The sequence below is a fragment of the Xiphophorus hellerii genome, chromosome 15, assembly GCF_003331165.1.
Source record: "Xiphophorus hellerii strain 12219 chromosome 15, Xiphophorus_hellerii-4.1, whole genome shotgun sequence".
Taxonomy (NCBI): Eukaryota; Metazoa; Chordata; class Actinopteri; order Cyprinodontiformes; family Poeciliidae; genus Xiphophorus; species Xiphophorus hellerii.
This window is the reverse complement of record NC_045686.1, coordinates 26,081,849-26,094,611: the sequence shown is the minus strand read 5'-3', so window position 1 is coordinate 26,094,611 and position 12,763 is coordinate 26,081,849. Positions and strand designations below refer to the sequence as shown.

General features: G+C 40.8%; 1 protein-coding gene across 3 annotated transcripts in view; it reads right to left on the bottom strand.

Moving 5' to 3' along the window:
- Positions 1 to 1,435: 1,435 nt before the first annotated feature.
- Positions 1,436 to 12,763, bottom strand: part of dse (dermatan sulfate epimerase) — an 89,195-nt gene continuing 77,867 nt past the window's right edge. For 2 of the 3 annotated variants that reach the window (XM_032585269.1, XM_032585270.1), the window contains 2 exons: positions 10,527 to 10,734; positions 1,436 to 3,437 (listed from right to left, as the gene is read on the bottom strand). In XM_032585269.1, coding sequence (XP_032441160.1) covers positions 1,691 to 3,437; positions 10,527 to 10,734 — 1,955 coding nt within the window. In that variant the 3' untranslated portion in view covers positions 1,436 to 1,690. Of the gene's footprint in view, positions 3,438 to 8,313; positions 10,456 to 10,526; positions 10,735 to 12,763 lie in introns of those variants that run through there. The other variant, XM_032585271.1, reaches the window with a different exon arrangement.

Genomic DNA, 12,763 nt, shown 5'->3' with positions numbered 1-12,763 from the left:
ACTCCGGAACATGAAGGCTTTTCAGGTTAACATATCACATACACGACATGCTATCCAAGTTAGCAGACATGTTATCCAACCCAAAAATATCAAGGAACTGGGGGACGTGAATTTAAACAGGGCGTGTTTTGTAGTTTACTGCAGCTGCAGCAGCATTAAATTTAATTTATTTACTTACTTTTTATTGTGTCTCTTCTCGCGTATGAGCATTAAATTTAATTTATTTACTTACTTTTTATTGTGTCTCTTCTCGCGTATGACAAGCTGACGACTCCTCTCAATATCGCGGACCTCCTGCAGAATGCGCATGCGTGCGCATGCGCTCTTACCATATGTATGCTATTCTGACATGTATGGCTATCTGATAGAACAGCGGCACTGAAAGCAGCTCTTTAAACCATTCAGACTACGAACACAACAGAGACACAATCAAAACTGTCAGATGATTTATTACCCGCGATAATAACTCAGAAATAGTCCAAATTAGGATGTATTTTTATTTCTTTCCTACTTACGGAAGGTTTCTGTTTATATCGTAGGTTTGTGGTGCCTTTCTATCCTAAAGAAAGATATAAAACTTCAGATATTTCACAAAAAGATACTAACATTTATGGAAAAACCTCACATAACCTTATATTAAAGCAGAAAGTACGGCGCCCACCGTAAGAAAGGCTTGCAGTATTCAATTATGCTGCATAACTGACCAGTACAGTATTGCGAGGTAAGGCAAAAGTTTTGCGAGGGAACGCAAAAGTTTTGCGAGGTAACGCAAAAGAAAAAAAATTCCCCATGTCCCCTAGGAGGCTCCGTACGCTTCAGCCTTTCGCATCAGCTCCGAAACGGCCTTTTTTCTCTCCCCTCCCTCGGGATATTTTTTAGCAAAGACAGAGTGTTTGCTCTTGAAAGGTCTTTCAACATTTGACTTCTTGTTGTTTGCCAGTCTTTCGCCACATATTAAACAGACTGGTGAACCAGTTTCATCAGCGGTGAAAGGAAAATGATCTGTCCACGTAGCATTAAATGTTCTGCCATCTTCAGAATGTTTCCTTTTCTTGGATTTATTCATGATGTATCTTCCAGGCAAGGGTCAAAAAGTCAATAAATCAGTGCGCTAAAAAAATGCGGTCTGCCAGACATGTGGGGTTCGCCAGGAATGCCTGTCGCACATCGGCGGACATGACGTATATTTTGGGTGCTAAAAATGTTCAAAACTTTTGTTTTAATGTTACAAGTTTACCATAATCTTCAGATTTAGAAATTTATTTTTAAATGATTTTAATTAATAATTTTTTAATGATTTAATTTTAATAAAATATTCTATTTCCCAAAGTCACTGGGAGCCACAACAGAAGGATGAAAGAGCCACATGTGGCTCCGGAGCCATTGGTTGCCGACCCCTGCACTAGAAGAAAGAATGATATTAAGAGGGTGGAAATCAAGAAGAAAATATATAATTAAAAAATTGAGTGGACCAAGAATGTACTACATCCATACATTTAGTGCTTTTTGTCTTTTTATGACATTTTGGTTGTTTTCCTGGACAATTACAAATTAACTTTTTAAAAAACTTTTTTAACTTTTCTAAACAATGGCCTTAATGTTTTGCTATCAGGTCTGATACAAAGAGGAGTGTGTTTTCAGTTCACCCTGAACAGACAGGACATCCTGTCATGCAGAGGGGTTCAGGGTGTCAGCACTGTGTGTGAGAACACGATGAGTAAAGGTACAGCAGGATGAAGCAGTCGATCAAAACAATGGTGTAAAAGCACCTCTGCGTGTGCAGGCTCCGTCCCCTCTGAAATCGAGTAAGCAGAACAGCCAGCAGTAGGAAGAAGGTAGTGGTGTTCATAAGTAGGAACAGTCTAATGTAGGAGGGGTTACCAGAGAGCCCCTCACTCCTTGCTGTGGTCACAATGTGAACCTCCTTAAACCTGCGACCTTTAACTAAGCCCCCCTTCCTGTTCCTGTAACCAGCTGGATAATCCACGAAGGCCCTTGAGTCTGCATCCCCTTCCTCTGGACTGTCCTCATATGTACGCTTTGACATCCTCTGTCTCTCTTTCTTTTCGTTGACCTCAATTTGTGCAAAAATGTCAGGCAGACTCTCAGACAGCTTCTCTCCAAGGTTTAACCTCTTTCCCCCCTTGGCCTTGTTCTGTTTCTTGGACATAGCAAACATCTTCTTAATAACCTCCTCTGTCTTCTTCTTGTCAGAGAATTGGAGGAGGTGCTCAGCGGTCCTACGGAAGCTGGCAGTGTTGAGGACTCGTCCCAGGATGTGTCTTTCCATCTGCTGGAAGACAGGTTTGACATGCTGGAGATTGTCCTCCATCACACTGGCGTATTCTTCAACTTCCACAGGGAAGCTGTCTACAACAGCTGCTGCTCTCTCAAACACAATCTTTTTGTGGTCCAGCAGCACTATGGCGAACACAGGCTTGCTGGTGACCTCCCCTGTCAGAAGGTAGATGGTGTAGGTATGGTCTTTGGTGGAGAGGTAAATATCCACCCGCTGATCATCCCCACGTAAGCTGAAGCTCTGTACATCCAAGCCTGGTCCAAAGAAAATATAGGCCACCCTCGTGTGCGGGTACCTCAGTGGCATTGTTACATTCACATAATTGGAGCCATTATAGGGATACCCTCGAGGGTAACTCCAGTAACTCACCATCCCTTTGTTACTGGAGTTTGTGTCATCCATCCAAAACATCTTATAGTTCTCCTTCCCATATGTTATAAACGCTCCATGAACACCATCTACTTTCGTACTCTGAAATGGCAGCTCTGTGTTGTGAAAGAAGGCACTCATGGCCCTGGTTGGGCTTCCTGGGTCCAAGTGGATGTGGTCAACCATGAGCAGAAGCTGTGGGTGAAGAAGCAGCAAGTTCCTCTGGAAGTTCCTGATTTTCAGTTCTGGGTTATAAGCCGAATGTCCTTCGCCACGAATGAAGACCATCCCCTCTCTCTTTATAGCAGCTTCCACTCTGCCCTGGGCATCAGCTGCAAGGCCCACCTTGTACTTTAACCACTTAGAGTCACAGGCTTCTGTTACTTGTCCAGCCCAAGGTTTAAAGCAGCTCCCAGATAGGGTTGAGCCAAACAATGCCACATTATTTAACAAAGTGTACTTAGGTCCATACAGTGCCTCCGTGATGAACGGGACACCGTTGGGTGCAAAGGTGAAAGAGTTCTGATCTGGGTGCTCGTGACCAGCGTTGAAGTTCCTCCAGCCTTTGATCCACTCTTTGTACTTGTTATTGTGAACGATGTCAAAGATGGCGCGTCCCCCTAGTTTCCCAGACTTGAAGGACAGAAAGGAGCTGTTGGTGCCAGAAGGCAAAGCACCGCCATACGTCACCACACCCCAGTCCTCGAAGTAGTGGAGCTGAGAGGTTCCAAAATCTGCTGGGGGTTTGGGGATCAGGCCAGGGTCATACCTGCATCACAAAGACGAAGCAATAATCAGATGGGGAAGAGAATGTAAACCATACCAAAAAGACATCTTAGCCACTTTTAAAGTCTGTGTTATTTGTAACTTGACATAAAACTGATCAGCGATGGTGATCAGTTTTATGTCAACATAACCTCTTATGTTTCTCAGGTAAACCAAAACATCCCTGTCCCAGTGATATTCTCTTGCTTCAGGAAACAGGAATGGGAGTTAAAATCTCAACATATGCTTTCTGTCAGGAACCAGACTTGTAAATTGAAGAACACGTAATAACTCCCCTGATTGCTTGACCTCCTAGACACAAGGGTTTGATTTGAAAAGAAAAAATGAAGGAAAATTTGATAAAAGCATAAAACAGTTACAGGTTCAGGTTTCTAAAGCAAAATCCAAAAAGACTTACATAACATCCAAAAATCATTTCTGTCAGAGGTCTCACTCTGACAGAAAGGGAAGAACTAAAATGCAACACCCAACTCTAACCAAAAAGTCCCAACTTAACAGAACTGAGTGAACTCTTGCTTATATCAGTGTCCTAAGCTAAGTTTTAAAAATTATTATGCACGACTAACACATGAGAAGGGATTACAGAGAAATATAAAATAAAAATATGTTCTGAGTCTCTGAACACAGGGACTCAGAGCAGAATCCCTGTGCAGAGCCACTACGTTTAGAAGAGAAAGCATTGATGCCCTGCTCCTCTGCACGCCTAATATGCAGTTCCTTTTAGCTTCCAACAGAATCCTCTGTCCACAACTCCCCTGTGGACAGAGGACAGAGGGGAGGGCACCACCTTATGTTTGCTTGACCTCAGGTGGTGTCGGGCAAATCCCTCTCTGCAGCCTCTAAATGCTGTGACCTGAACCTCTGAAGGACACCTCCAATCTCCAGCCTGGACCTGACACTAACGCTGACCTCTGGGCCTTCAGCTTCCTTCAGCCGCAGAACTTGTTAGTGGCTTTTAAATTTACACACTTGGGATTAATGACAGATATGTATGGAAAACTTTGGAATTTTTTTCTTATTCTCAGATTTAGATAAAAACCTGAATATGCCTTTTGATTTTCTAAAAAAAAAGAGCTCCTACACTAAAATCTAGTTTTCTCTAGTTTCAAATCATTAATAAATTTGATATTTGAGATAATAAGCACTCGTGAATTCCAAAACAAAAAAAACAATTCCATCATTTTACTTCTGGGTTTTCTGGAAACCTTGAAAGGGATTCAGTTAAACAGCCAAACAAATTCCTGTTCCAGTTCAACTTTAGCTGATGGAATATCTCAACAACCCAAGGGACATCTATTGGGAAACCTATTGATGACCTAGGCTGCTATTAATTTTCTCTCCACTGACATACAAGATATTAAAAGCACATTGCACACCACGGTCAGCAGAGTCAGCAAAGCTGAAGAAAAGAAGTGGAATTGGTGAAATCTGCGGCTCCGCGGCATGCCCGAAGAAGGGACGGAAGATGTAAGGCTCAAGGTGGTGGAGTTATGTCAGAATATAATCTCAAACTACAAAGAAAAGCTTCTGGAGGTGATTGATTGAGACTATTGGCTAGGCCAGGGGTGGCGAACCAGTTCAGCATTAAGAGCTAAATAAAGCTCATCATCACCGTAAAGAGCCACACAGCAATTTCAAGATTAGCTTTATACCACGTTGCTTGCTGAAACAGCTTTTTTCTTCTTCTAAGGCTTTGGTGGGACACCTGATAGTGTTAATTTTTTTTTACAAGTGTCTTTAGATCTGGGTTGTACTCTGTTATAGCTACACAAAGCAGTTCTTTCACGTGTCAGTGAAAACAAGACAATTATTAGACTTGTTAAAGCGTAGTAAAAATTCATTCACAGACATACAGTAAACTTTTGAGCTCCTTCTGCCAAACTGGCAGATGTGCAAGTGTCTCTTGCAGAACATTGTTGAAACATGTAGGACAATTTACTTGAATGGCTCAGTTTGTGGTAACCTCTACCATTTGCATATTTTACACTGTAGTTTAACCATTATTTTTGGTGTAGCAACCCAAGATCATCACTGGCCCCCTTTTAGCCCTCTTTAAAAACTTCCTGGATTCATTACTGCTCAATAGTTTTAAGGGGGCATTTAGTAAACATTAATATTCCAGCATTAATACAAATTAAACCTCACTCAAAGATTAAACACAGTGGGTCTGACAGAAAACTTAATAATTATCATTATTAATTTAAACTCTCATAGGAGTTTCTGTTTCTTTGTAATATTTCTCACTTTTGTTCTTTTTTTCTGCAGTAAAAAAATTGCTCCACAAACCTGCCACTCTGAGCGTCACCGTGATGCGCACAGCATCAAGCCCGGATTTTAGCATGGGCTTACCGGGGCTCTAGCCCAGGGCCCTGGCACTTTGGGGGCACCCACAGATGCTTTGCATTTTTGTGAATTAATAAGATCTGAACACCTTAATTTTATCACTGGCTAAGAGGATTTTGACGGTGTTGTTGAAAAACTGTCTGATTTGTTCTGGCAAATGTCCATCATGAAAGCTTGATTTTTATTGGTCCAAATTTGACGCGTCTTACACAGTGGGGAGGAGCATCAGTAGCCTAAGTAATTTCTCATGATGGTGGACAACAGAAAGTATGACAGCAGAGTGCAGGAACGAAAGAAAAAGAAGAGCGCGACCGAGAGGAGATCAAGAAAATATCCAAACTAATAGCAGGGTTTGTACTGGCCATGGAAAACCTGTAAAGTCATGAAATTTAATTTTCCCATTTTCAAGACCTGGAAAGTCATGGAATTTGCAAAGGTGCAAAAAATGCAGTTTTTTCTGTGGTTCTCGTCTCGGTGTCGGACATTGGGGATTTTATTTCAAGACCAGTCGAGACCACAACTGAGGAAATGTCCCTAAATTGCCAACATATAGCCCAGTTTATTTGTCAACATCCTTGTTTCCCTGGAGGCAAAACATACCAATACAAATCCAAGCAAAACGCGACTTACTAATTACGTGTTTCTGTTACTGCTGTCAGCCACTGCCTCCTCCTTTAACTCACATGCAGCACTTCAAGACATGTGCAGTGTTTGTCTCGGGAGAAGATGTCCATCTAATTGTCGGTAATAAGCGATAAGCATCAGGGAGTAATTTCTCACGATGGCGGACAACAGAAAATACAGCAGCAGAGTGAAGAACAGAAAAAGAAGAGCGCGACAAAGAGGTGATGAAGAAAATATTGAAGCTAACAGGTTTTTTTTATTGAACATATTGAACATGGAACAGAAGCATAATTCATCTTCTCTGCTTTTCAAAACCTTAGCTTTGCTAACAGAAGTTCTGCGGTACCACCAGATCCTGGAGCTCAGGGCCCTGCAGAGACTTTGGAAGGGCGGGGGCTCAAAGTTAAAAAGGGCCACATTGAACTAGATCTTAAAACACAGTACAACATAGTAATAACCCATATTAATCAAGAATCTATTATTTAATCAGCTCATACTGTATCATTGTCATCATGTGGGCTCAAAGCAAAGCAAATATAGTCTATGTTTTCCTGATAGGTATAATGTTGCTGTTTCTGCTGCTGACTGGTCTGTTTAACAGCTGCAGTCTCAGATCAACACAGCCTTCCAGGACTAAGGAGAGAAGGTCTCTGGTAATGAAGCATGTTATGAAATAAGCAAATTTGCTGCTATTTTACTAAATTAGCCTTACTACTTCTGCTTAACCTCTGTAACAACTTGGCTACAGACTGATTTAAAGATCAAAAAGCTCAGATGGGTTAACTTTACAAAATGTTTTGATGTTAGCTCTTCGGAAATATCTAGAATTGTAAGGTTGAGAGAAATCAAGGCAAAGAAAACTCAGTAGATGCTGGTAGGGCCCTCCAGACATTCAGTGGCCCCTATGAATAGTTGAATTGTAACACAGACCATAGATATAAACTTCTAGCATTACTTTATTAAGAATTACAGTGCTATTAAATGTTATTCAATGCAATCAGCAGAGAAAAAATGCATAAATAATACATTTAGGATTTAATTGGGAAGGTTACTTTGTAAAAGTGCAAAGAATCATCTTTATAGTTTGGTTGTTGTGTTACCATGGCTACAGTATGGCGTAATCTTTGTGTTTGAACCAGGTTTGTTCACCAATACATCATAGCAAATAATAATCAATAATCAGTGATCGGCCAATTAACCTGAGCTTCCCATCACAGACTTCACTAAATTTATATTTAAACACTGTTAGTGATGCTGAGTTTCTTAGTAGAAGGAGGGCAGGGGGCTAAATCTTGATTCTGTGTAAGACCCCATATTACCTTGGGCTGGCCCTGCATGAAGAGCGAGCCGCTGCGCATCTCTGCTGGAATCTACCTGGAATCCCCTGGTATTCTCTATGCCAGTTTGCCAATGCTTTTGAGACATTTAGATCTATTTAATTGTGGCATGTTTGGCTTAATGCTGCAGTTTTAATTATTGGTACAGTATTTTCGCTGATTTATGTGATATTTTGTGAACTCCAAATGTTATGGGCCAAATCTTTCTTAAGCATTTGAGGTTCTGCAGTAACTTCTATTCACAGCCGCTCACCTCCAGCCCGATCTAGGCCATCAGCACAGATCCTGCTTCACTTTAGCGTTAGATTAATGAAGCAGAGAGCGAACAGTGAGCAGACGTACCGGGGCTTTGAGGTGCGTTGCGGTACCGCAATTGTCCGCAAACGGTACCGCAATTGTGACCATTGCGGTACCGTTCCTTTATATCAGAATGTCTCATATAAAGACAGACATTCTTTATATCTGTCGGTGGGACCGACTCAGGCTGCATTTAGTCCAGCACTGGGACAGCTTGATAAAATTACAGTTAGGAGTTTTCTCTGCAGCTCAACCATCCATCCATCCATCCATTTTCTGTACACTCTTGTCCTTAGTGGGGTCAGGATGGATGCTGGTGCCTTTCTCCAGCGAACGTTTCAGGCGAGAGGCGGGGTATACCCTGGACAGGTCGCCAGTCTGTCACAGGGCCTGCAGCTGAACCATTTCTGTGTTTAGGGGAGAGAAGGTTTTTCCCGCTATTACGAGGACAATTGCGAAACATAAATATAAACTGTTATTCTAACTTCAACATCATGCCTACGTTTTTATTCACAAACAAGTGTATGTTGAAAATAAATATTCTTGCCCATAATTTGATAGATAGAGGGGGCAGATCCGTCCCCCTCCTCCTCACCATGGGCCCGGTGTCTTAACAACATGGAGGCAGAGGCACTGAGAATCCTGTCATTATTAAACTGAAGGCAGACAGACTAATTTATTTTGCAAAATTATTATATTTAGCTAAATATTATTGTTGAGCAGGCCTCCTGACACACAGACAAAAAAAAGGGCACTAGGGGCATCAAGGATAAAAGGGGCAGGTGCCTGATGCTCAAGGACTGAGGGATATCACTAAAAGAAAAGCTTTATTTATGTTTGCAAAAAATTGTGGTGCTGATTTTTGTTTGCTTCAACAAACTCATTTTATAAGAGACCCCATGGGCCAAAACGTCCAAACCCTCTCACAGAGAGTTTGGACGTTTTGGCCCATGGGGTCTCTCATACTAGCTACCTCTTCGGAAATAACAGTAAAGCCAGCCAGCTTGACGGCACAAGTTACACCGCCCTCCTTTCAAAATAAAAGCGCACCTCTGGTTTATGTTTGACGAGTTTCTTTCTGGCGGCTATAAAAGTTTAAAGCTTTGTGTTAATTCATTTGCTAAAGGAAATTATGTATCTGAAAATAAATTAAAATATATTGTGTGGGAAAAAAATGTCCTGCAAATCACATATGTGTAACCTCAATCAAACTTGGTGATATTTGACAGGCAAAAAATCTTTCTGATTCCATAAACATTTCGTTACCAGTGACTTCTCTCACTTCAGTGTGAGATGCATAACAAGTGGGATATTTAATTTAATGCTGCTAATGTGGCCTTAGTAGCTCTTTTATTTCATGTGTATTGAGTTTTTAATAAGCGTCACAGAAACTGTTTTTGTTGCCCAACTTTTACTGACGAGTCTTTCAGATCTTCGCACGGCCGCGCGCATTAACTCTGGCTGACGAAGTAGACTAAGTATTTGGTATGGTTGATCGTGTAACCATCAAAATAATACTAATAATAAAATACTATAAAACCAGCGTGAAGCGTGACTAAAAGGCGAGCGTGAAGGCTCCTCACAGGGTTAAACCTCCATGATGAGTGTTTAGCGCTAGTTCGTTAACCACCAACGCACCAGCCAACCGGGACCACATACATAAAATACAGGGAAGACAGAGCCAGGTGCTGTAGGTCACTAACATTGGTTATGTTAGCCCAGCTTTACTTATGAGGCCGATGTTAAACATGACAACTGCCGACCATTAATGCTGAAATATTGTGCATCCCTATTTGAAATTACTCTGTTCAGTCAAGGATTTAAAGCTCTAAACTGAAGTGGTTGGAGGTTGGTTGGTAGAGTTAAAGACAGGAGCAAAGAAAATGACATTGAATCACAAAATAATTTCAGGACAAGCAGGATAATGAGTTGCAGAATATCTCTCACAGTATGGATTGTGTATAGTGTGTTCTTTAAAAAGAGAACACTCATCCAGTGGAGGATACTAAAATAAAAACATCTAAAAAAAGGTCCATCTATTGGAAAGAAAAAAGGCAAGAAGCCAAAACTAAAAGCAAAATGTAAAACTTCCAGAAAGCCTGAAGAGTTCCAGATCAAATCAATTTAGAAGCTGGAAGCTGCTGAAGAGTAACATTAAAACATGAAGGACGACTCAGCAGTTTTGCAGAGCACCATATTTGTACTTAACGGTGAAAGGAAAGACTCTACTTCTCCAAAGATGACAAAATGGTACACTTAAGTCCAGCCGTTTACCGACACCTCCTGAGGAGCTGGAAATGATTTAGTTGGAATGCTTTTTATGCATTTTGGAATAAATGTCTTTAAGCATTCATTCCAAACAGTAGTTGTCAGTTTCTAAAGCATGGGCCTTATCTGCACCTGAAAGAGGGAAAGCATAGATATGCAAAGCACACTACCAGTAAACCCTAAAACAAAATTCAGCAGCTTACCAAATGAACTCCGTGTGCAGCGTGCACCATCGCTGGCCCTTTCCAGCCTGTCCCGGCCCTTCTGTAATCCTGTTTTGATTAATCAGATCTGCCAGCCAATTCCCACTGCCATTACGCAACACATAGCGATCCAAGAAGACCAGCTGGCTCTCTGGTCCGTAGAACCAGTTGTAGTTGGAATCTGCGATGGCCACGGTCCGCTGAAATCCTGGTGGGAGGATTAAAACAGAGACAGAACTTCAGGCCCAACAAAAAGGCAAAGTGGAAAAAAGTCAATTAAAAAATCTCTTTAAACAATATGTGGCTTTGTAGATTACAACAGTGATCTACAAAGGGCTCCTTAGAAAATACACAGTCTGTGGTCACAAGTATGATTTTGTTCACACAATTCTGTACTTTGCAATTATGTCAGAAAACCCATGGTCTCTGGTGCTGACAGCATTCTTTGAAACCAGTTATAATAACTACAGCATGTAATCAGAGTCAATCATTTGTCTGGGAAACAAGTAGGCTACGAAGTAGTTTGTGGATGTGGATTGAGACAGCGATCAGACCCAGGATATAAAGCGGAATAATGTGATTAATGTAGTTCCTCAAGGAACAAAACGCCAGAACAACAGGTGAACAATGAGGACTGAACATCAACTCTGGTAGATGCAACAATGACAAAAAGACAATGACTAAGATCCAGCTGGGAAACAAACAACAGGTGAGGTTAAATACACAGGGGATAATCAGGAGAATGAGAGACAGCAGGAAACAATAAGGGGCTAGACACGACAACACAGTGACTAAATTAACTAATAAATACACACTAAAACCCACATCCTCACAAAGAATGAACGCAGAGAAAGTAGAAGAAATATATAAAAGCCCATCAGGTAGATTTGACCAGAAATCTATTTCTCCACAGATCTAAAGCAGACCCTGAATACTAGACCCAAAAGTTTGACAGTAGCAGATTCCATTGTCGATGTAACCCAGCTGTACTGTATTTGTTTATTCTATTTTATTTACTTTTCTGTATTGTCGTCCACAGATGCTGGGTCTGGGACAACCCAGCAGTCATCCCAGCCAGTCATCTGACTGGGATGGCGTCATTCTGGGTCGCCATCCCAGTCAGATCATTTTCATCTATTTTTCATATGAACCAGACACACACACGCACACACTCCCACACACACACAATAGAGCTCTATATGAATTTCTTTTTTGTTGCTGGCCAGCTTTTCTTCATTTTTAAAAAAAATTCTGGTAAGGTCCCTGAAAAGATTCTTTGTTTAGTAAATTCTATTCTTTGGTTACATTAACATGTTGTAATGTAACGTCAAGCCGCCTTTAAACATAACATGGGCGCTAAGACGCTGGTTTAAACACGCAACGGAAACGTTGCTGCTGTGCAGAGATGTGTGTTAGAAAACTATGGTCTCATAATTCACAAATGCACAGAACAAAATTCACACTTGTATTTTTGATGAAAATACAAATATCTCTTTTACAACCTGATTCTGGCCTGTGAGTTGTGTTGCATTTGTTTGTGAATTTTGAGACTCCCTGACATCTCAATCCACAAATGTCTCTTTTTAAAATAAATTGTCTATCTGATTGACCGTTCGGATAACTTCCTTGTTTCAGCCAATCATATGAGTGGACCCCCACTTTGGGGTTACCAATGTTTCAGCCAATGACATTAACCTATTCCAACAGCGCTGTAGCCATGTAGAAGCACATACAGTTTAGACCTCAGCCTGGCTTCTGGCAGCGACAGAAGAGCGGCAAGTGAAATATCTGTCTTAACATATCTAGCTATTTATCTCCATGTTATGATTATTAATTTTAAGCGATGTTGTTGTGCAACTATCAATACAAATTAGCGATATAAGTGAGTAAGGTGTTCTACCGAGCTATGCTAGCACTTCTACAAGCTAATAGCGTCAGGCTTTGTGAGTCTTGTCCTATGCATTTGTGAATTATGAGACAGTTTTATCTCCAAAGAATACTATAATTTGAATAGCTTTTTGTACTTATGCAAATAGTTTTACTCCACTGTACTTTTTTCTTTTAATTGAGTAATGCTATTGCCATTCTTGAGAATATTGATTTTGCATTTAAAGAAATTGTTTATGCAAATTTGAGCATAATTACCCAACATTTAACACATGTCACTATTTACATCCTTGTTTATTTTGTACTAATAAACATGGTTATTTTATTTGAAAAGTCACAGAAAGTGACTG